We start from the raw sequence: 24,055 nt of genomic DNA on the forward strand, positions 1-24,055 counted from the left end.
AAATAAATAAATTTTAAAAAGCCAGACCCTTACCTCTTTAAAAAAAAAAAAAAAAAAAAATATATATATATATATATATATATATATATATATATATATAATCTTAACCAGGAATAGTACACTTGCTATGCAATACAGCTTTAAAGCAGGTTCCCAAGCAGGCTTCCCCTCCCATGGGGGAAGCAGAAAGCCAAGAATACCAGGCAGAGATGCTGAGACTTATATCCTTGTGGCATTAGAAGATGGGCCTAGGAAGATTTAGAATATTGAGCTAAAATAAAAGGTGGGAAATTGGATGGCGGTTGGGATGGAATGGTAGTTAATAGCACAGGCTCGAGTTTATGGCTACCTGGATTTGAATCCCAGCCCCACCACTTGCTAGTTTTGTGAATTCAGGCAAGTTTCTTAACCCTTGGAAGCTTTAGTTTACTGACTTATAAAATGGGGATAATCAGAGTACCTATATTACAAGTTTGTTGCGAGAATTGAATGAAATACAGCGATACAGCACTCAACACAGTGCCCAGTTGTTCACAATGCTGCTGTTACTTAGAGATAATTCATGAGCCATGGAGTATAAAATGATCGTGGCAAATGAGAAATGGTTCATCCATAGCAGAGTTTTCAAAGATTATCTGGGCCAGGGGTCAGCAAGCCTTTTCTGTAAAAGGCCAGATAGTAAATATTTTAGGATTTGTGGGCCAAATGGTCTGTATAGCAAGAACGTAGCCATAGAAAGTAGGAAAATAAACGAGCTGGAATGTGACCAAGAAAAACTCTATTTAAAAACACAGAGGCAGATTTGACCCTCGGGCCATAGTTTGCCAACCCATGGTCTAGGGTGTTAATGCTGTCCCTTTTCTGGCTCGCACAGAAGAGAGACGTGGTCTGGACAATTTAGAGCTGGCTCATAATAGACTGAGTGGTCCGTAATGTCAAGTATTGCACAGAAGCTGACGAGAAGGAAGGGGGCTGAGAAAAGGTTATGTAGTTTAGCAGTTAGGAGGATACCAGTGACCTTGAAAAAGCATCTCAGATAAATACTAGGAGCCAGATTTCTTTTTTTTTTTTTCTTGGCTGCACCACACGGCTTACAAAATCTTAGTTCCCCTACCAGGGATCGAACCCAGGCCCCTGCAGTGAAAGCGCCGAGTCCTAACCACTGGACCACCAGGGAGTACCCAGGAGCCAGATTTCAAGGGAAGGCAACCATTGTAGAAGTTTTGGGGATACTGGGTAGTCACTGGAAGGAGAGAAGGGACAGAAGCTTGAAATGGTAGCATGGACAAGGGGAAGCATTTCATTCTTTAGGGTAGGGGAAACCTGCTAATATTTGTAACCAGGGAAGAAAGAGCCAATTGGGAAAAGAAGGAGAAGGAGACGTAGATGGGAAGATAGGATGGAGGGTACCAGTGTTAGGTAGAATAAGACATGCACACGTGAAACAACCGGAGAATTAGCCAAACTCTTTAACATCGTGTTAGTTTTCTGAATCCAGGCAGTAAGTGCAATAGGAGTTAGAAGGAAGAGACGGGGGGAACTGGAGTGGCCAAGAGTAGGTGTCAAACAATTTGTTAGATTTGACTAGGTTATTCAAATATGTAAATAACTAAGAGAGTGTGTTAACACTTAGCACCTACCAAAACACACACATGACATGGCCTCCAGCCTGTTGGAACGTAGGCGTGATATCCTCAACTTTTTAATGTATGTCTTGTCACTAGGTGGTCAGTGAATATTTTTCTTTCCCTCATACACACAGGGTATTTTGTTTTTAAGCATTGGAGAGCAGCAATAGAAGCAGTGTGTCAGAATGCAGGAACAGTCTGGGAATTCAGGGGCTGTGAATTTTATGATGTCTTTGCTATTTCCCTAAAGCACGATTCTAGACCATTTAATTTCTTTATGCCAGCGTTTCTTCATCTGGACAGCAGAAATGATGAGAAGGCCAGAATTGAAAGTACTACAACTATCTTAACCCTATCAGTCTATTAGCTGTAGTGCATTAGTCCCCATTCATTTTCTCATAATTTTCTTTGAGGAACGTTCTGTATAAAATATTATTTGCTCCTTCTCACTAAGAAAGCTTCAGAATGTTCACATCCTAGGCTCAGGAGGCTTCAGCCTACCTACAGCTTCATCTCATCTTGCATGTACATCACAGTTTGTGCTTTTATAACTTCAGTTCCCTTAGCCTAGAATGCCTTCCTGCCACCGCTCAAATTCCCTCGCTGCTGGAGCCAAATCGGTATGGAGACTGAGCCCTTCTCCTCATGGTCTTCATCAACTGCCCTTGGCAAGCCACCTCAAATAAATATCATATAATATTCTTCAACATGGGCAATTCACATTTTCTCAGTTTTATGTATAAAGTGAGAATAAAATAAACTTCAAGAGACTTGACTGTCTTTATGGATCAGTGTTCATCAACTCTTAAGTCAAAGCAGAGTCTTTGCCAGGGGAAGCAGCTAAAAGTCAAATCCACTTGCCCCTTGCTCCCACCCAACCACTTTGCTCTCCTCTAAGTTTCCCATATACAATAGAGATCCTGCACACAACAGTGTTTAATGCAGACAATGTTGTTGTTGTTGTTTTTTCCCCTCTTGAACAGGCATTTAATAACAGGTAAAATCCATTAGAGATAAAAGGTGAAAAGCAAGCAGACAGACAATCAGAAGGAGGTTGCAGATGGAATGAGAAAGTATATACTTGTCCATTATTTTGATTCCTTTTCCCTTATTTTCTCTGACAACTGTGGCCTTTCCTTCCCTCCCCTCAAATCAGGTTCCCTAGCTGGCTTGATAGACATCTCTGCTCACTGGATGACAGACTTAAAAGAAGGTATATGCACAGGGGGAATCTGGTTTAACCATGAACACTGTTGCTGGAACTCCCAGCACGTCACCTTTGAAGACAGAGACAAATGCCCAGAGTGGAATAGCTGGTCCCAGCTGATCATCAGCACGAATGAGGTAACACCTAGTGAAGATTTCTGAACCACTGATTTAATTCTTCTTACATTTACTTCATTTCTTATACTGTCCTCGTGGCAATTGTGGAATCTTCCTTTATTTTCCTTTTCATGAAAAGGGGAACCAGTGCCAGCTGCCTTTCTCTGTGGTTTAAGTGCAGCCCTATTTCTATCTCTTCTGACATGTGGAGTTGTTTGATGCTTACACAACAACTTAAAACGTTTTTCTTGTTTTAAACAAGCCTGATGTTTCTTCTTAGTTGTTAGTACACCGTGTGACTGAATCTTTCTCTAGTTATTTCCGTAGAAATGTCAGAGTCAGCCAACAGGTAAGCTATAATTTCTAACAAAGGATGGAATGGGTTAAAAATGTGTTTAAGCGATTTTTCCCTGAGCATTGCATTAGAACATTAAAAAAATTATGATACATGCCATAGCAAAATAACAGAAACTCAGGAATAAAATTGCCCATACATTTTGAGATTAAATTAAAATTTTCATTTGTCATTGTCTTTTAGCATATCTTTTTGGATGTAAAAGTAACTTTGTGTTTTGGTTCCTTACCTTTCTCTTACCATTTGGTTTGTATGTTAGATCTCTCCTACTAAACACGAAAGCACACAAAACAGCTCTCAACTCCCAATTCCACTCTGGTTTCCACCAACTAAAACAGGTACTATCTCAGCTCACTCCTCATCTACTCTGTTGGTAAAGTGAGGGGGACAAGACTAGGATGTTTGTTTGTACTTTTAAAATTTATTTTCATACCTACTTTGGTCCATAAACAATTTGAAATGGCACACACCCCCACAGACTCAGTGAAGGTAAAAGAAGGGTAAGAAAATAATGAAGTCAGAAATAAGAGTGTTTATGTACATATATCTGACTGTGCATATTGGCTTGGGTTAGCTACATACTACACGTGTGAGAGGGTTTAAGTCTGTGCTTCTCAGACTGGGGTTAGGTCAGCGTACCAGAGGGTATGTGAAACCTCAGGATACATGCTATGTGCTTTCCCAGAATATCAGTTTTTCCTGATCAGTATTTGGAAGAAAATGTTTTCAAAAATTAAATGTAAACAATCATTAAAAAGGAATGCAAAAGTCCTATGTTTAAGATAAAACGGAATATCTATTTCAGCTCTGCTCTGGGTACCCCACCCCCTATCCTCTCTCCTAGATTAAGAGTATGTACTTGGGTAGAAAAGTTTGAGAAGCTCCGGATTTAGGGTGAGTCTGTGTGTGTGTGTGTGTGTGTGTGTGTGTGTGTGTGTGTGTGTAGTTATCCACAGTTTTAGCACATGTGTAGATTTGTGTAGCCACCACCACAATCAAGATGTAGAACTACTGTTCCATCACAACAAGGCTCCCCCATGCTACTCCTTGAGAGCTGTGTGCATGTGTTTAAGTGTTCCAACCATAACTTTCAACCTGGAGCTGGAGATTTACACAAGTGACAACTTTCTCTGGCCCTCCTTTTAATGAATGAAATTCTTGCCTGGGGAAAGAGTCTTCTAGGTTTTAAGAAGAGTTCTCCTGCCAAGAACTTGACCTCCTGGTCTCTGCCTCTAGTCAGTTTCAGCTACTTCCCCTTTCCCTCCCTTTTCCTCTTTGTCTCCTACTTCTAGAGTATTCTTCCTCCCTAGCTACATTCTAAAGGCCAAGAGAGAGCAATTATTTGTTCCTCTGAGCGACTAAAATAATGGGAAACCTGTGTCAAAACTATAACTCAGAAAAAACCTGAGCATTTTGGTTCTCCTTGTCTAGGTCAATGAATTATTTTTATAGTTTTTTTGGTTTTAAAAAGTCAAAAGTCCCTTGAGTTTTGTGTTTCATGTAATTTGAGTGAGTTTCAACTTCAAATGTTTCTATGAGTAAGCATCATCTGGTAGTATTCAAAATATCTTTTTTTGTAAGGCATAGCTATTTTGCAAGCCCTTTAATGTTGGTGAATGCTTGCTAGTGGTCAAAATTAGATTTCTGGCAGATTTCATTATAATAGGGGAATAGTCTCATAAGTATATTCTCTCCATTTTTAAAGATAGCTGTTGCTGTTTTATTCTTTGGGATATCTGGCATCTCACTGATTTTGTTTGCCACTCAGCAACTACCCCTTTGCTACGACAGTGGCAAAATTCTCTCAAAGATGTGGTCGTCTCTACAGAATGTCATTGCTATTTTAAGAAAAACACCCAAGAATTTTAGATACTGGGCTTCCCTGGTGGCGCAGTGGTTGAGAATCTGCCTGCTAATGCAGGGGACACGGGTTCGAGCCCTGGTCTGGGAAGATCCCACATGCTGCGGAGCGACTAGGCCCGTGAGCCACAGCTACTGAGCCTGCGCGTCTGGAGCCTGTGCTCCGCAACAAGAGAGGCAGCGATAGTGAGAGGCCCGCGCACCGCGATGAAGAGTGGCCCCCGCTCGCCACAACTGGAGAAAGCCCTAGCACAGAAACGAAGACCCAACATAGCAGTCAATCAATCAATCAATCAATCAGTCAATAAATCTTTAAAAAAAAAAAAGAATTTTAGATACTATAACCTCCTATGAGAATTTGACACCAAGGTAGGTAGTAGGCAAGGATGAATTTAATGGAACTCTGGAGCCAGTCTTCACTTCAAACATGTAGTCAAGGTTCAGCCATTCCGATAAAAGGGCTGTTAAGACTCTTAATGAAATTGACATAGTATCATATATATTTGACTACAAAATCTATCAAAGCACTCATATAGAAAGTGAATTTGCTTCTTCGTTCTTGTCCATCCTTAGAAGGCATCGTCAGTGTCCTCTGGGTGTAACAAAGCCCCTCATTTTCAGTAGCAAGTGGGCTGACAGTTGCTTTGCTGACAGTCTGGGAAGGAACATCTTGAGCAATTTAATATTGTTTTTTTTTCTTTCTGACCTCCTCTCCTGAAAACCCATTCCTCAGAAGAGCTGCATGCCTCACTGAGGCTGTCTGGGCTAAAACAAGCGTCTTTCTTTTTCCCCTGTTCCAGGGAGCCTTTGCCTACATAGTCAATTACTTCATGTATGTCCTCTGGGCTCTCCTATTTGCCTTCCTTGCCGTATCTCTTGTCAAGGTGTTCGCACCGTACGCCTGTGGCTCTGGAATCCCTGAGGTGAGTCTCTAAAATGGTTTGTAAATGGCAACAATAATGAATCCCTTTTAGTTAAAACAATTTAATATGTATTCCAGCATATACCACAGTTGAATATCAAGCAGGATCAGATCACGAGGCAATCTAGGGCCTCTCTAGATCTTCCCTTAAGTCTCCTCCCAGGCTGGGCTACCTGGACATTAAAGGGAGTTGAGGGACTTCCTGGTGGCGCAGTGGTTAAGAATCTGCCTAGGGGACACGGGTTTGATCCCTGGTCCGGGAAGATCCCACATGCCACTGAGCAACTAAGCCCGTGTGCCACAGCTACTGAGCCTGCACTTTAGAGCCTGAGAGCCACAACTACTGAGCCCGCATACCACAACTACTGAAACCCGCGTGCCTAGAGCCCGTGCTCTGCAACAAGAGAAGCCACCACGATGAGAAGCCTGTGCACCGCAACAAAGAGTAGCCCCTGCTCGCCGCAACTAGAGAAAGCCTGCGCACAGCAACAAAGACCCTATGCAGCCATAAATAAATAAATGAATATTTAAAAAATAAATAAATAAAGGGAGTTGATTCCTAGCCTCCTCCGGGTTCCTGGTGAACCAGGCCCCTGAAGACCTCCTCGACTCCCTAACCAAGAAGCTCCTAAGGTAGATCCCAGGATTCTGGTCTGAAAAAATAGTGGTATTGTCAACTTTGTTAGAGCAGAAGAAATAAAACTGTTTTGCTACATTTCCTGCAATATGATTTGGGCTAGAAGGAGGGTGACTAAAACCCTATTTCTAAGTACTTTTGGTTTAGATTGCTTGAGTGACTGAAACCACAGAGATTTTAGGTTACCTGGATGACCTTGCCCCTCTCTGTTTCCTGACCAAGTCATAGTTACAGATTCCTTGGTAGAGAGTCAAGGCTATACTAGCCTGTAAGGATATAAGTAAGGGAAACACCCTCCCTCTCTGCCGCCCCTTCTCCATACAATGCACTCTTATACTTACAATACTACCTTGCCCAGCTATCACATGGCCAAAAAGAAAAAAAGGAACATGAAAGTTTAAAGAACATTTCTCACTTTCTTGGGCTGCTGGGCTCCCTCCCAAACTGGGATCACTGTGGGTCAAGCATTTATATATCACTTGTTCAAAAGGTGCAGTTTCTATAACGAGGACCAGATTTATTGCTTCTTAGCCTTGTTTCCTTACTTAGTCTGTATTCAATCTCTCTGTGTTTGACCTGCAGATAAAAACTATCTTGAGTGGTTTCATTATTAGGGGCTATTTGGGTAAGTGGACCCTGATTATCAAAACCATAACACTGGTGCTGGCAGTGTCATCTGGCCTGAGCTTGGGCAAAGAGGGCCCCCTAGTGCACGTGGCTTGCTGCTGTGGGAACATCCTGTGCCACTGCTTCAACAAATACAGGAAGAATGAAGCCAAACGCAGAGAGGTAATAACAAACGGCCTTAATAGTCTCTTTTTTGGTGAGAGCATAAATGGTACAACCTTAGAGATGAGAGTTGGGGGATTCTACCAGTGTTAATGCAAATGCCTTTTGACCCAGCAGTTCCACTTCTAGAAATTTATCCTACAGACATCCTACCATGTGTGCACAAAGGTGTATAGGGATAGACAGTGAAGCATCTGTCAACATCGTGAAAAACTGAAGCAGTCAAAAGGTCCATCAATGGGGGATTGATTAAATAAACAATATTCTGTCCATACTCTAGAATACTGTGCAACTGTTAAAAAGAATGAGATGATGCTATGTATACTCACATGGAATGATGGCTATAAAATACCATTAAACTTTTAGAAGCCAATCTCAGAATAATGTGTATAGTAAAAATCAGTTAATGTTTTTGAAAAGTATGTATATATGCACCTAGAAAGAAAATGGCTGGAAAGTGGTTTCACCCCAAACTGTTAAAAAATGTCTACCTCTGGTGAGGGGGAAAGTGAGGGAGAAGTAAGGACTTCAACTTTTTATTATGTATAATTCTATACAAGCATGTGCTATTTCTATTACAAAATAAGTACAAAACTAATGGAAGATTATTTTAAAGGAAAGTTGTTTATCCCTGTGAGAGAATATAAAATTCAGCATGTGTTTCAGATGCCAGCTTTTCCATTTTTTATTTCTACCTAACAGCATGCTGCATTGGTTTCTCTCTGTCGTGGATATCTCTCTCCCTGTCTTCTGGCTCAACCCCGCTAAATTAACCCCGCTGCAGCATCTCTATAGTTGTTCTCGTGTTTATACAGTTGTTAATGTATGTCATTTTGAGGAGGAAGAACATTTTTCTAAAAGTTCCAAGTCATTGGTTACTTTTGTCCTGCTATAATTAAGGATTTCAGAAAATGGTTCTTGCTCTATTTTCCTTGAATTACAAAGAAATCACATATGGAATGGGTCGAGACCAAGGTCATTTCATTAGAAAGGATTTTTCACAAAATCGGAACCTAATGATTTGTTCTCAAAACAAAACAAAACAAAATTCACCATAAGACTCAGAAGGAAACTCAAACATGTTGAAATTTCAAATATGGAATACATTTTGATAGTTCAAGGGGGAAAGTTCCTGGCAGGAGAGGTAGGCTAGCAGGAGAGAGAGGGGGAAATCTGAGTAGGTTGTTTAGCTATCTGTCAAATGTAGAGGGACATAAAGGCAGTATTAAATTAGTGAGGTTGTTAGACAGGAATAATGTATAACAGAAGCTAAAGACATGGGAAAAAAAAACCATTTTAACTGTCAAGAGTAAAGTGTTGATTGTTGCTGGTTTTGCATAGGTAGAGGTAGCTTTGAAACTGTAGATTGCTGGTTACTTTCATTCCATAAAAATTGGCATTTTTGTTCAAATAGTTCTTTATAAAATAAGAGAGGAGTTTGATTTGGCTGTTTCTCTGTACAGGTGTCATATATATTTCTAACTAAACTCATGAATATTTGAATATGTCATTCACTTCCTATTGCTTATTCAGACTTGGCAGTTATTTTTTCCTGTTGTTCTCACCATCAGCAGTAACCCTTTTATGTCCCAGGGCCTTGTCAAAGTGGCCAGATGGTTGAGAGTAAAATAGAGATTTGAGAAGGTAGGTGTAGATAGACCCTACTCTACAACATAATATTAAAGCAAACAGGCCACTTCGATTCTTTCTTCTCCCTCATAATTCATCCTAAACAAAGTCACTGAAATCCCCTTTCTCAAGTTCCATGTTAATGTCCTCATCCTTCTCAGATGAAAGTCATTCTAGCCTTGAATTTCAAAGTCCTCCCCAGCTAGCACCAGAGATCACTCTTCCCCCCAACCCCCTTCATTTTCTTTGGCCATCCTGCACTCCCAGAGAAACCTGCCTATTTATTTTTGCCGAGAACCATTTTTTCTTCAAAAACTCTTAATTTTATTCAACCTCCTTTTAAAAATAGTTCCTCACTACCACAAATTATATACCACTCCACAGCAACCAGAATCCAATGAAAGGACTTTATATCCTTCTATTAATTCTGGTGTGTTTCTCATGCACCTTTTACATACACACGCCAATGCCTATGATATACAAAGATGGTGCTCTCGAAATATCACTTGCTCTCTTTCCCCATCTCCTTGTCCCTTTTAATTTCTCTCTGACAGCTTCTTCCTCTTCCTCTCCCTCCTCACCCTTTTCCTTGCCACACCTAAACACATTTAGGTCTTCTCTTCTTTTCAAAATCTATCCCCAATTTTGCCTCTAGTCGCCCCCCTACTTCTGTCTCCATAGGTCACTAGGCATGGAGTAGGGCACATAGTACAGGAAACTCTAAATACTTATTGTCTGAATATTTTCAACTTCTGACTAGCTGTGAGCCAATCATTACTTCAGTTTTGTATCATTAGAGCCTTTAAAATCTCATTTTAAAAGCTTTCCTTTATAAAGAAAGTGCTATGTAAATACATCACTGGAAGTATTTCATTTAGGTGGTAAATAGGTCTGCAGACTCAAAATCAGTTACGGAATTGGGAGTGTTGGGGATGGGGGGGCATAATTTGGAATCAACTACATGCCTAAATTAATTACGAAGGAAGGCCCTCTACATGTTCCAGCATGTGAACCATGTGTTCAAAATTCAGCATACAGTGTTTGCTCTCAAAGTAAATATACATTGAACTTCATTTTTGATAAACTGGATATGGAGCATATAAAATTGTTTTTTTATGTTTAGTAACCACTAACATTCCTTTTTAAAATGTGATTGAAGGTAGGAAAGTGGCCTTGATCTATCACTAATTTTGGGTTTTGCATCGTAGGTCTTGTCAGCTGCAGCTGCAGCCGGTGTATCTGTAGCCTTTGGGGCACCTATTGGCGGAGTATTATTCAGCCTAGAAGAGGTAATACTTCTATCTGTCTGTAGAGCCACGCACATGATTTTGTGCCAGGAATTCTGGCCATTGTCTGTGTACATTGCAGTCCCAAAGTGCTCTGCCCAACTCCAGCGCTTTGCCACGGGGCCGGAGATCTCCAGGCCATTTTCATCCTCAACTCTAATTCCTGCAGCACCAGTTTTCACCCCAGTTTACGCATGTTGACTGAGTTTACTTTCTTATTTTCTCTCTTACAGGTCAGCTACTACTTTCCCCTCAAAACACTGTGGCGTTCGTTTTTTGCTGCTTTAGTGGCAGCATTCACTCTACGCTCCATCAATCCATTTGGGAACAGCCGCCTGGTTCTATTTTATGTGGAGTTTCACACCCCGTGGCATCTCTTTGAGCTCGTACCCTTCATTCTGTTGGGCATATTTGGTGGTCTGTGGGGAGCTTTGTTTATCCGCACCAACATCGCCTGGTGTCGGAAGCGTAAGACCACTCAGTTGGGCAAGTATCCTGTCATAGAGGTACTCGTCGTGACGGCCATCACTGCCATCCTGGCTTTCCCCAGTGAGTACACCCGTATGAGCACAAGTGAGCTCATTTCTGAGCTGTTCAATGACTGTGGCCTTCTGGACTCCTCTAAGCTCTGTGATTATGAGAACCGTTTCAACACAAGCAAGGCGGGTGAGCTGCCCGACAGACCGGCTGGTGTGGGAGTCTACAGCGCAATGTGGCAGCTAGCCTTGACACTCATACTGAAAATTGTCATCACTATATTCACCTTTGGCATGAAGGTGAGGAGATTCTTTTGGTCCTTGGTGGATATTTGTGTGGCTGTAAGTTTGGAGGGCAAAGCCAAGATACTGTACAATTCTCATAGTTCGTGTGGCATGTCCAGCTTCGAAGACCCAAAGCCCTTTTTACCCCCACGTGTTCTCATAACTTCTTAGACGATTGTACCTCTATCTAAAATTGTGCAAGCCCAGTTTTAGGCCAAATGCAAACCTCAGTGATGAGATTTCAAGTAGAAACATTTTCTCCTTTTCTGTGGAAAACATATTTTGCCTCTCAAAAAGGATGCTGAGGTATTTATTCCAGTGCATTTTGTATCAAAACAATATTTGACCAACACATTTTTTGGTCCTTATAAAGTGGCTTTAGAGTTACGAATAAAGCAAAATAGTAGGTTGAACCAAAAGAAGTTGCCGACCATTTTGACCACTAAAATAGCAATTTCATATGGCTCAACCCAATATGTAGCTAAATGTATTTTTTACAGTTGTTATCAGCGTCCAATTATCAAGAACTTCACAGGTGATCCTAAATTAATATTTAGATTATCAAAAGCTGATATTAGGCCAGCATCTTTTATTTTCAGTACCCGTTATCATTTCCATGTGTCAGAAGAAACCAGGAAGGAAAATTTGTAAAGTATTTTCCTTCTCTTCCTTGGTTTTCATTTGTTTGTTTCTTTTCTTTAGCACTCAGCTACCAAGGTATTTCCTCTATTCTCTAGGGAAATGGAGATTCAAACCAGAAAATAAGAGCCAGCAAGTCGGTTTAGGCAGTACTGTAATCTCTGAATTGATATGCATCCTCTTCAACACCCTGGACAGACTTGCAGTGCTTCTTGAGTTACTTTTCACCTCGTGGCTTCATTCTTTCATCTAAAGTAAATTTGCAGACCATCAGACCCACCCTGATTCAAATATATTCCAGAATTGAATACAAGCTATTTTAAAATAATCTGCTGTTTGGGTTATCTCTGTCATCATTTTCCCTCTCTTAGCACAGAAAATTGAGACTGCACTATTGTATCCTAGGAGTCAAAAAAAGAGTGGGGAGACAGATGGGGGTTCCTTTTTGGGATAGTCATGCAACCATAGTCACTATCTCATTAAGAAAACTTAATCATTTATTCTTTCTTTATACTGTTAAAATAAACTGAAACCTCATGTGCCATCCTTTTTGTGTGAGCAATGGGTCAAGATTCAATACATGAGAGCGGTTACAAGCATTGCAATTAAACCGCAGCACCAGTGTTAACTAAATCTTGGCCTTGGGTGAGTTCCTTAACCTCTCTGCACCTTAGGTCCTTTGCGAGTTGGGAATTATAACACCTGCCTCCTGGGGTGGTTGTAAAGAATCCACGAAATCTGGTCCATAGAGCATCCAGCATAGAACATTGTAGATAGTCAATAAAGGGTAATTGTTGTTGATTAGAATTCAAAATTGGGGAAAATGTCTGCGTATATGAGAAACTCCATCTATTTTCCTTTTTCTTTGGGAAAGGCTTAATTTCTGCCTCCAGTTCTGTGTTGGTCTGGAGAGTTCAGGCTCTTGCCTGATGGACCCCGAATCAGGGTAAGCGTCTTTGCAGTCGTCCTTGCCTGCACGTCCCAGAGAACCTCTAGTCCCTGTAGTATTACACAACTCTTTGCAGCCACTTGCTAGCATAGTGCATAGTTAAATTGTCATTGGCCTGTTCGCTTCGCAGAGGGTCAGTCCTCTAGCCCTTATCATGTGCCGGACGATCACGTCACTTCTCACTGACCATCTTTTGCTTTCTCTTTGCAGATCCCTTCTGGCCTCTTTATCCCTAGCATGGCTGTTGGTGCTATAGCGGGTCGGCTCTTGGGAGTAGGGATGGAACAGCTGGCTTATTACCACCATGACTGGGCCATCTTCAATAGCTGGTGCAGTCAAGGAGCGGATTGTATCACCCCTGGCCTTTATGCGATGGTTGGGGCTGCAGCCTGCTTGGGTGAGTACTGTTTGCATTGATTTCAAAGAGATTGCTACCCAGGTGGCATTATAAAGACGAGTGATATTAAGCACAATTGACTGTAGATTTTTTTAAAGATGACTGTCCGTTTCTTGTTGGGCTTGCCATTTTCAAGTGCTTTAAGAAAACATTCTTTACCGTATATCTCCATTCCTCCCGTTTGAGAGTAATTCTTCTCTCAAATTCTGTCATATTGAGGAACTAATCAGAAATTTGGACAAAGATGATCTGCACAAGAATGTGCATCATGGTATTATGTGTAATAGCAAATAACTGGAATCAACCTAAAAGCACAATAAGGGACTGGTTAAATAAATTATGGTATAGTACATCCATATAATGCCATACCATGCAGCCACTGAATGTGATGCTAATAGGTTTAATATCTTTAAATACAATGTTAAATACATTTGTACTAATATACAAAGTATTCCTAATATAAAGTTAGGAGAAAAAGCATGGTGGGGAATTTAAACGTATAATACGAGTTCATCTATATAAAAACATACGTTTATGAAAAAAGTCATTTGAAATTTTTACTCAGCATATTTCTAGGCAGTGAGCTTATGGATAATGGCTTTCTTTTATATACTTTAAAAATATATGTATTTTCTGATCTTTCCACAGTGGGCCTGCACATCCCAGAGAACCTCTCGTATCTGTAGTGTTACACAAATCATAGAGATCTTATGCAATTACTTGTATAATTGGGGGGTGGGGAGCAACAGACGAATGAAAAAAAGAAGAAGAATGAAGGAGGTATCTTGTACTTTTGTAGAGATTACTTTGAGAAGTCTGACTCATGTTCATTGTAAACTTGCTTGAATGCAGTTGCAGGGGTCTGTAGGTGAGGCCTCCTTTTAGTGATGTTTCTGGTAAGTAGCTTTTTCTGGATGGGGCCTGTGACAGGCCCATAACTGTAATGAATCCTATACTTTTGCTCCCTTCAGTAAGTAGCCTGTGTCTGTTTTTTGCAGGCGGGGTGACTCGGATGACCGTTTCTCTTGTTGTCATAATGTTTGAACTAACTGGTGGCTTGGAATACATTGTGCCTCTGATGGCCGCAGCCATGACAAGCAAGTGGGTGGCAGATGCTCTTGGGCGGGAGGGCATCTATGATGCCCACATCCGTCTCAATGGATACCCCTTTCTTGAAGCCAAAGAAGAGTTTGCTCACAAGACCCTGGCAATGGATGTGATGAAACCCCGGAGAAATGATCCTTTGTTGACGGTCCTTACTCAGGACAGTATGACCGTGGAAGACGTAGAGACCGTAATCAGTGAAACCACTTACAGTGGCTTCCCAGTTGTGGTGTCCCGGGAGTCCCAAAGACTTGTGGGTTTTGTCCTCCGAAGAGACCTCATTATTTCAATTGGTAAGGATTTCAGAAATGGGATAAGGGAATCCACTATGGAAATAAAGAAATATGCATGAGGGGAAGGGAGGGATAAATTAGGAGTTTGGGATTAACAGGTACACACTACTGTATATAAAATAGATAAGCAACAAGGACCTACTGTATGGCACAGGGAACTATATTCAGTATCTTGTAATAACCTGTAATGGAAAAGAATCTGAAAAAGAATGCTTATATATATTGATATATATATAATTATATGTATATATACATATATATAAAACTGAATCACTTTGCTGTACACCTGAAACTAACACAACATTGTAAATCAACTGTACAGTCAGTCAGTCAATCACTAAGCATGCATGCATGCGTGAAAAGGGGAAGGACAGAGCGGAGAGGGGACTGGTTAGGGGCCAGAAGTTTAGAAGTAGTCCTTCCTTTTTCAACTTTTTTTTTTTTTTTTTTTTTTTTTAAACCAACCAATTCTTAGGTTCGCTTCTTTTTTTTTTTTTTTAAAGGTTTTTAGAGAGTGACTGTGGGAGCAAGGGTAGGGATGGAAGTTATTTTATTTATTTATTTATTTATTTATTTTTGCTGTGTTGGGTCTTCGTTTCTGTGCGAGGGCTCTCTCCAGTTGCGGCAAGTGGGGGCCACTCTTCATCGCGGTGCGCGGGCCTCTCACTATCGCGGCCTCTCTGGCTGCGGAGCACAGGCTCCAGATGCGCAGGCTCAGTAGTTGTGGCTCACGGGCCTAGCCGCTCCGCGGCATGTGGGATCCTCCCAGACCAGGGCTCGAACCCATGTCCTCTGCATTGGCAGGCAGATTCCCAACCACTGCGCCACCTGGGAAGCCCTTTCAACCTTTTTTTTCCTACTTTTCAAATAGAAAATGCTCGAAAAAAACAGGATGGAGTTGTGAGCACTTCTGTCATTTATTTCACCGAGCATTCTCCTCCAATGCCACCATACACCCCACCTACCCTCAAGCTTCGGAACATCCTGGATCTCAGCCCCTTCACTGTGACTGACCTTACACCCATGGAGATCGTGGTAGATATCTTCCGCAAGCTGGGACTGCGGCAGTGCCTGGTTACACACAATGGGTGAGAGCTCTTTGGTGAAGGCAAATTGGATTTGGGAGGAAAAGAGAATGTAGAGAGATAAAGAAAGAAGAACCCAACTCACATGAACGTTTGTAGCATTTATAGACCTTTTTGAAGCTCCGAGATGAAGATGAATGTGTTTCTTTTTTTTTGTCATAATTAATAGAAAAGGAGTTTGGGGAAGATAGTGGGTTTGAGAGATGTGAACTGCTGGTTGCACATTATAAATAACTCAGTTCCTCCCCCACAAAGGAAACAACTATGTTCTCATGAACAGGCAGCACTGAAATTATAACGGTATTAGGTAGTATATGTATAGTATTTGGTCCTTATGATACCTTTGTTGTTATTATTTGAGGGTGAGAAAACCAAGTTCCAGTAAGGTTTAAAGATTTGCACAAGGACCCCCAGTTACTGTCTAGTAGTGGTAGGCTTTATTTTTTTCTGTTTTGGTCTCACCACGCAGCTTGTGGGATCTCAGTTCCCGGACCAGGGATTGAACCCAGGCCACTGCAATGGAAGCCCAGAATCCTAACCACTAGGCCACCAGGGAACTCCCTAAACACAAGTCTTCTGACTCCCAAGGCTAAGGCTCTTTCTTTCTGGGATATTTCTTATCCAGTAAAGGAAGCCATGCTATTTTTATTGGAAAAGAAAGGAGGTTGAGGAGAAGGGTGGGTGTTTTTTTTTTGTTGTTGTTGTTGTTGTTTTTGACCCTGGTATGTTAATCTAGTGATTATATAAGAATTTCGCCCTCTAAAATTTCTGCGTAGCGTAGCAGATGTCTTGCAGGATTGAGATCAGTAAGGGGACTTTTCCTAACTGATCCATTCAACCTTTACTGAATCTGTACTTCATGTAAGAAGGCATTCCACTAGATTCCGGGGAGAGGCAAAAAGCAATGAGACCCTTCTCTGCCCTCAAGAAGCATACAGTGTTATAGGGAAGCTGAGAACACAGAAAACTGGACAAATGCTATGGAAGAGGTGTGCACAGAACATGCTGTTCCCAGGAGGAGGGCACAGTTATTACTGGCTCGTAGGATCGGGGAAGGTGTTCTGGAAGAGGGACATTTGAACTGGGTTGCAAAAGGTAAGATTTGTATATATAGAGAAGAATATTTAGACCACAGGAAATAGCAGGATTTAAGACCTAGAGGAAGAAGTGCTTAGAGCATGCTTAGCGACCCATGCATTGTCCCATTTGCCTGGTACATGTAATCTAGTCCTGTCATCATTCTGTAAGTGCAGATAGTATTCAAAGACAAAGATGAAAAGGACCACAGAAAGTGTCACCTTTGAGAATGTTATTTTAACTACAGATTAATTTTTGTCTTGTTTTGTCTTTTAGGCGATTGCTTGGAATCATTACCAAAAAGGATGTGCTAAAGCATATAGCACAGATGGCGAACCAAGATCCTGATTCCATTCTCTTCAACTAGAATCACAGGGCTGTACTGGATATAAAACAGGAAGGACGTTGCAGACCATGGATATATTTTATTAACTGGGTACCCAAAAAACATTTCCCACATTTGGATGGTGAAGTTATATTAGTGTGTTGTCTCTTTCCTACAAGTTAACCAGTTGCACTACATAATCTCTGGAAATTAATCTTCTCTTTAGGAGAAAATTCAGTTAGGCTTCTGTGATATTGCATTAGGAAGATTTCATGAAAGAGTAAAGAAGATTGCTATGGTTTAATTCTTTTTTTTTCTTTGTTTTAAAGATTTTTTTTAATTTAAAACATAAGTGTTAGCCAATATGCAATCACTGAAAACTATGCAAGAAAAATTCCAACCGTCCTGACCTATAGCCTGCAGGAAGCTCATGAAAAAGTCACTTTTTTGGACTCTGTCATTGGTGGAAGATGAAGTGTAAACCAGGGACTTTGCTTTTCCAACCACAGAAAGGAAAGCCAGAAGGAAAATAGTAATGGTATTTTCCAGACTGTGAATTCAGTTCAAATGTTATCTTGTTCTTGTTACAGTATTTAGCATCATTAGTTTATGTGTGTGTATGTGTATGTTAATTTTAATATCTGATTATAAGACAATGCTGCTTTGGTTAATCTCCTCTAAATGGATGTAGAGAGGTTGACTTTTATAGCTTGCTTGTTCCTGGTACTCTTTTGAAGTGCACAAAAGATAAGTTATAGAATTTTCTCCTTGTCTGCAAAAAGGGTAATTTTCCAGATGGCCTTTGTTAGCTAGTAGACAAGGACTTTGCCATGAATTTGTTAGTAGCAAGGAATGATTTCTCCATCTTCCTTGAAACAAATGATTAGTAAAGTTCTAAGCAAAGTCAATGACCAGGACTTTCACATTTTTGTGAGGTCCCAGCTCTTACCCAGATGCCACCTCCATGAGTGATGGTGCTTTTGGCTTCTGGAATATGTAAGAATAGTAAAGGGAACCAAGTCTAGACTGCATACTGGTAAACCAGGGAAGATCCCGAGCTGTAGCTGCGTTCTCATGCATTCCTTCATGACAACCACCAGTAGTAAAATGACTGGGCACTCATGCCTCCTCCCAGTGTTAAGTACATGTATATAACAGGCCAGTGTTGTCCCTGTGATCGTGAATTTAGGCTTGGGGTACTTTCAGGTATAGTCAAGGCATTGGAACAGGATAGGCAGCTGTGACTCCCTTGAGGCTCCTTAGAATTCTAAATAAAATGCAGAACCATCCTGAGGCCCAGGGGTATGGACAAGGCCTGGTGACACCAAAGGTGCTTGTATACAATTGAAAAGGTGCCTGCCTCAATTTCCTACCACCTTTACCGCAGTAGAAAACATCACACTCTAAGGACACCTGGTGGAGTTACAGAGCCACCGTCATCATTCCAACTACTGTTTCGTTTTCTACAGTTTTACCCACGTGCTGTTGTTCCTCCTCCATTCTCCCTTTCCCACGCCTCAGTCCTGAGTCCTCTCTTTGGGATTGAGTAGTGTGCCCGGTTAATCATTCCTGTTACAAAAAAATAACTCCCAGGGCTAGTTAAATTGCAAACCCAGCCTCTACAGTCTTACAGCCCATGGACCAGAGGTGACGCACAACCATTTGCTTTGCTCTATAGCCCAGTAGCTCCATTTCCACGCTGACGCCCACAGCAGTGAGACTCAAATGCTAAGGGTGGGAGTTGAGCCTTTCCCATTTTACAAGTCTGTTCCCAGCGCTTCCCACCATCCTTCTAGCCTAGAATCAGCAGTCACTCGGCATAGCCTCTCCTCCCACTCCAAGCACCTCAGCGTACCTCATTTTAAAAGTTGCCGATCTCTGATTCTAGGATTTTTTACCCCTAGTTTCTTATCTTTCCAAAATCTGAAATTCTTTTATTGCCTAGAACTGGGGAGCCAAGGCTTATTTTGATTTTTATCTTTAAAATATCAAGGCAGTCACCAGAGTTTCTCCTTTTAAGTATATCACTCTAGCATTTTAATGAAAAAGACAAAAACCTCCCTAGGTTATATTATATTATAGTCACGACTCAGTAACTTCACGTCTTTTGTCCCTCCTGTACCACTGATTCCCTCACACGAGATGAGGCTATTTGCCTGACCACCACGTCTGTTGTGCACAAATCAAAGTTCTTATGTGTGTACTTCTGGTTCACTACCTGTCTTTTCTTATCAGCCGTCCAACTAAAGTTTTCAAAACAGGAAATGTTAGTATTTCTGGTATTTGATGATGGTGAAAGGTTTGGTCGCATTTCATAGTACAGCAGTGATATGGAGGGTGTCTAAGTTTGCCTTTGTGTTTCTTCTAGGCTCTGATTTTGATTTGAGACAGATGAGCCAGTGTTCAGGTGCTACTTCAGAGAATAAATTCAAGAAATCAGATAACACTGTGCCAAGGTATACTTTCTAGATACTAAGCATCGATTGGCCCTCCAGAGAATAATATCCCTTTGATACCTCACTCCTGATAAATCTCATTCATTAACCTCAGCTTCTCAGGAATCCTTGTAACTCATATGCTAGAAGTAGCTGTAGTGTATGGTATCCATTATATGTCCAGTCCTATGGTTTGGCTCCAAGTTTGGCTAATTGTGGTAGAGCTCTCTGCTAGACTGCTAGCTCAGCACCTTAACACTCAGAGTTTCTTGTCTTGAGGCAAAGGAAAATGTTCTTTCTGCCATTGCCAATTCAGCAGTTGGACATACTTAAACCAACAAAGCTGATATGGGGGGGGGGGTCTGTCGGTAGTCTCAAATGGCCACGTACCTCAATGGCAAAAGACTGGATAACCTGTGATTTAAAAATTAGTATGAGCCGAGACCAGTCGATTCTGGTATTAAGAAAGAAAGTTTCCCGACACACGGAAAGGATTTACAAAAGAATGCCAATAAGTGCTTCGAGAGAGTTAGGGCTTTCCAAGGCAAAATATCTGGTAGACATCCAGGCCACGAAAGGAATGAGAGTCTATGGATTTGTAAAAGTCTAACTGCTATATTTTGTATCTTCAGATCTGTGACGTAAAGAATTAAAGAAGCCGAAATAGTTAAGGCATTATTAGTTATGCCATTGGCAGAAGCAGGGGACTGAACAAGCAAAATAATGGCCACTTTTAAGATCACTTCTATTTGGATGTACGTTCAGACACTCCCCCTCTTTTCTGGCTCTGGTGTCCTTCAGGCTCAGCCCAGCTGTGGAGTAGAGGTGGTATAATCCACAGAGCAGATATCCTCTGGTGGATAATCTGACATTGATGGTACTTTGTATTTGCCAGCTGGCAGAGCAGTCGATTAATTTGCTGATGGAACTGCAAAGCAGTTCCGTTGTTTTGGCACCAGAGGCTGAATCTGAACCATTTACAGGAAGAGCAGAGAAGAAGCATAAATGTCTCTAGCAAGTCTTCAATTGTGCATGAACACGAGAATGATAAAGTAATGGGGACTTTGTGTGGTCTAAGGCTGTGAAGTAATTCTTAACTATGAATTTATGAACCCATTCAGGTGTCGGGGGAGCAAAAATGTTTTTTAAAACAGTGTGCAAGAGAGTCCATCAGGGAAAGTAATCACTGCTGTATGTTTTAAGTATTTGGATCACCTGTCCCAGTTGGATCGTGACCTTGATTTTAGTTAGGTGATGAGTAGGAAGGTGTACTTGTTACCCCACAGTATCTTTTGGTTTTGTTTTTTAATAAATCACAAGGAGTACAGTTTTTGAAGTTGAGTTTTTAATAAATGATAGTGAAGACAATTGAAAATTTGACATGACCAGTGTGTTTTATATTGCCAGAGTACTTGCTGATGACTGACCACAGTGTATTGTGAGGAATCGGTTTACTTTCACTGGATCAGAGCCAAACGCAGGCCACTCATCTGTTCAGAGAAAGCAGGAGAGCATCTTTCATGGTGGTGCATAGAGTATTGAGCTCTTAAAAACTCTGAGAAAAATTAGGAGTTCAGAAAGTAAAGGGGAGGTGAAATATTGAGTCCTTAAAAAAAAAGATGTCTAAATATGTGGTCTGAACTTCAATATCCTACGACCTTGATTTTATTTTTAACCACCTCTGGGGATAACCTGGATTCCCTTTGGAGAGAAAATGGCAAGTTATGGCAGTGGAAAAACCCTAGTAAACAAGTATACGAGTTCTTGTAAGATGGTGGGAGGAAGGCCATTCCATGCCCCAAGCCAGACACCCCGACATTTATAAACTACTTGATCATGTGCCTCAAGGAGAGAAAAAATTAGTAGTCTCCCAAAGACCAGGCTTTCCAAGCAACCAAGAGGCTCAAAGCAGCATTTGGTGGAGGCAGTCTACTTTTGTGGAGAGGGCTGACCCAAGACCAGACATCTCGCGGAGGAGGGCAACATCTACTGCCATTGCCTAAGTGATAAGCTTTAGGTAGCTTATCTTGAATTCTGATAGCAAAATATTTTAAAAATCTATATTGTTAGCCTCCCTGGTATGTACTTATTGTAGATTACAAAGAAAAAGGTGAGGCTTTCTCAGAGCTCAGGGAGCTGTGTAAATTTGAAGTGAAATTGGTCTGGTGGACCTGTGGTAACCACTGAGCTGTGCTCTGCCTCGATTTTGGTTGCTTGCCCCAAGGGGAGGAGTTCCTGGACTAGTAGGTGTTAGCAACTTCAAGTTATACTCCCTAAATGTTTGCTGGTCACAGTCTCATTTCTAAACATCTGCATCTCGGCAAAGTTTTGAAGTGACATAGGGAGCAAAATCGGTTTTTCCACCTTGTAGTCTGATTTTGCCAAATCACCCAAGAAAGAAAGAAGGTCTGTGATGTGCAGAGTTTGCGTTTCTTGGATGGGACCTATCAGGTCATCCAGCCCAATCCCACAGTCGTAAATTCCTACCCCTAAGTTCCTGCCAAAGGGCCTTCAGCCTCTGGGTGCACACTCATTGAATGAATGCCTTGCCTGAAGTTTGGCCTTTTAAGGGGAAAAAAGCGTGTGATGGTATAAAAATATGAGGGTTTAAATACATGATCTCTGCCTCTCCTCCTCTTTCCTCCCCACCCCTGTCTCTCTGTCTGTCTCGCTCTCCTCACCCCAATACCCTGAATTCAAAATTTTCTCAGTTACTCTAAGTGTATTGTTTTGAATGTGGACCTTGAGGAGGGAGAGGATCATTCTGAGAGTAGAGAATGGAAGATACTTCTGAGTTGATGGGGCCAGTGGGGCTTTGCTCCACTGTAGGGGCTAAAGCCAATGGTATCTGTTGGCAGTGTCCAGGGCTTTAGCATCTCAATGCAGACATGTGAAGTATTCATTGCTAAACCTTGTTATCATCTACTAGTCCAAATCTGTCGAAAGTGAGAGGCGGTCTAGGGTTTGATGAGTGAAATGCCACCTGGCAGAATGGAGATGAGAGAATGGCCTGAGATGGTTTTGTCAGGGTAGGAATGTTTAGCCTCATTAGCTTATTGAGTGTACCTCATATATATGGTCCTTCAAGAGTGCTCCTTTTCCCTCCTCCATTTCACTTTATCCCTTCTCTCTCTTTCCCATTGTCCTGCCTTTTTAGCACTCAGATTTTAATAAATATTTACTTTTTATTATATATTTGGTCCCTTGGGACTATGTAATGACTAAGAATTTCATTCTAGGTAAAAAATGATGTGTTTAATATTTTGTTCTTTTAAACTGTCTTTTGAAGCTATGCTGCTAACCAGGTACAGGCCAGAAAGGAGTTGGGCTTGACGGACAGCACCCTGGTCATGTCACCTAAGGATGCCATTGATGTAATGATGGTGACTCTTCTTCATTTGACCAAGGCCAGCCTCCTGCTCTTACCTCTGTCCATTCATTTCTGGCTGTGGGAAAAATACCACCTGTCGGGTGAGCCAGTGAGGCCAGGAGGATCAGAGGGGCCGGTTCCAGCCCATGGGCCACTATATGAATGTCTCTGTAATAAGCTCATTTGTAGGGCCGGCTCCAACTGCAGTAGCCAAAGAAAACCTGTCTGACTCGACATTTTAGTTCCTGAGAGTTGGTAAAAGTTCAACTGAAGCTAAGGTATAGACATTAGCAGTAGCTAGGCTTCCAGAAACTAGAGTCAACTAAAGCTAATAGAGTTTCCACAGGAAACTTGGTGCTGAGCTGTTCAGAGCAATTATTTATCTGAGTGTTGCCAACCCTTTAGTCACGCTTTCTTAGCTTTATTCTAACTTTTAGAGACGTTGGTCCCTGTTCATAGGCACAGCCTGTACCAAAGCTGTGGCTCACTGCACAGTTCATTCTGCTCCCTGGTCAAGCATAGCAACATAGTCTAACAAGGAAGATGTGGGCTGGGGAGTTAGAAGACCTGGTTTCTATTCCCTATGCTTCTACTAACTAGCCTCGAGATCTTAACCGCTCTGTGCCTCAGTGTTCCCATCTGCAAAATGGGGATAGTGTTAATTGCCCTACCTACCTCACAGGGTTGTTGTGAGGATAAACTGAGACAATGAAAGGAAAGTACTTTGACAAGTAAGTGCTATGCAAATTGTAAGAAAAGGAAACAATCACGTTAAAGGCAATGGAATGGACTTTGGCAGAATGGTTAATGGGATTGTCCAGCCCTTTCTCTGTGTGGCTTAAACCCAGGTCACCATTGCTTTATACATTTTTCACTTAGCACAGATTTGTAATTATGCATGTAATAAAGCACAGCCTTATCCAATTTGGTGTCTGGTGTGTTTCTGAAGACCCTCAATTTTGTAGCTATTGATTTCTGATCATAAAAGCTCGGTGTGGAGGTTGGGGGAGGGTAGTGTAAAAGGCACCTGCAAACTCCTGCTAGTAGGCTCACTTCTTAAAATGATTTATTAAAGACTTAATTAGTTTTACAGATCGAGTAATACTTTTTACCATAAGGAGACAAATGAGGAGCACCTTGTATTTTCTGAGAGATTCCAGATACCTCATTCATTATGGCTACTTAAATGTT

The 24,055-nt window shown here is 41.4% G+C and overlaps 1 protein-coding gene across 5 annotated transcripts in view; it reads left to right on the forward strand.

Annotated features, from left to right (window-relative positions):
• CLCN5 (chloride voltage-gated channel 5) overlaps positions 1–23,788 on the forward strand; it is a 154,471-nt gene extending 130,683 nt beyond the window's left edge. For all 5 annotated transcript variants that reach the window (XM_068534132.1, XM_068534133.1, XM_068534134.1 and 2 more), the window contains 9 exons: positions 2,785–2,972; positions 5,967–6,089; positions 7,308–7,514; positions 10,352–10,432; positions 10,663–11,205; positions 12,989–13,175; positions 14,174–14,572; positions 15,444–15,660; positions 17,011–23,788. In XM_068534132.1, coding sequence (XP_068390233.1) covers positions 2,785–2,972; positions 5,967–6,089; positions 7,308–7,514; positions 10,352–10,432; positions 10,663–11,205; positions 12,989–13,175; positions 14,174–14,572; positions 15,444–15,660; positions 17,011–17,101 — 2,036 coding nt within the window. In that variant the 3' untranslated portion in view covers positions 17,102–23,788. The remainder of the gene's footprint in view (positions 1–2,784; positions 2,973–5,966; positions 6,090–7,307; positions 7,515–10,351; positions 10,433–10,662; positions 11,206–12,988; positions 13,176–14,173; positions 14,573–15,443; positions 15,661–17,010) is intronic.
• Positions 23,789–24,055: the final 267 nt, after the last annotated feature.

Source organism: Eschrichtius robustus, chromosome X (assembly GCF_028021215.1).
Source record: "Eschrichtius robustus isolate mEscRob2 chromosome X, mEscRob2.pri, whole genome shotgun sequence".
Classification (NCBI taxonomy): Eukaryota; Metazoa; Chordata; class Mammalia; order Artiodactyla; family Eschrichtiidae; genus Eschrichtius; species Eschrichtius robustus.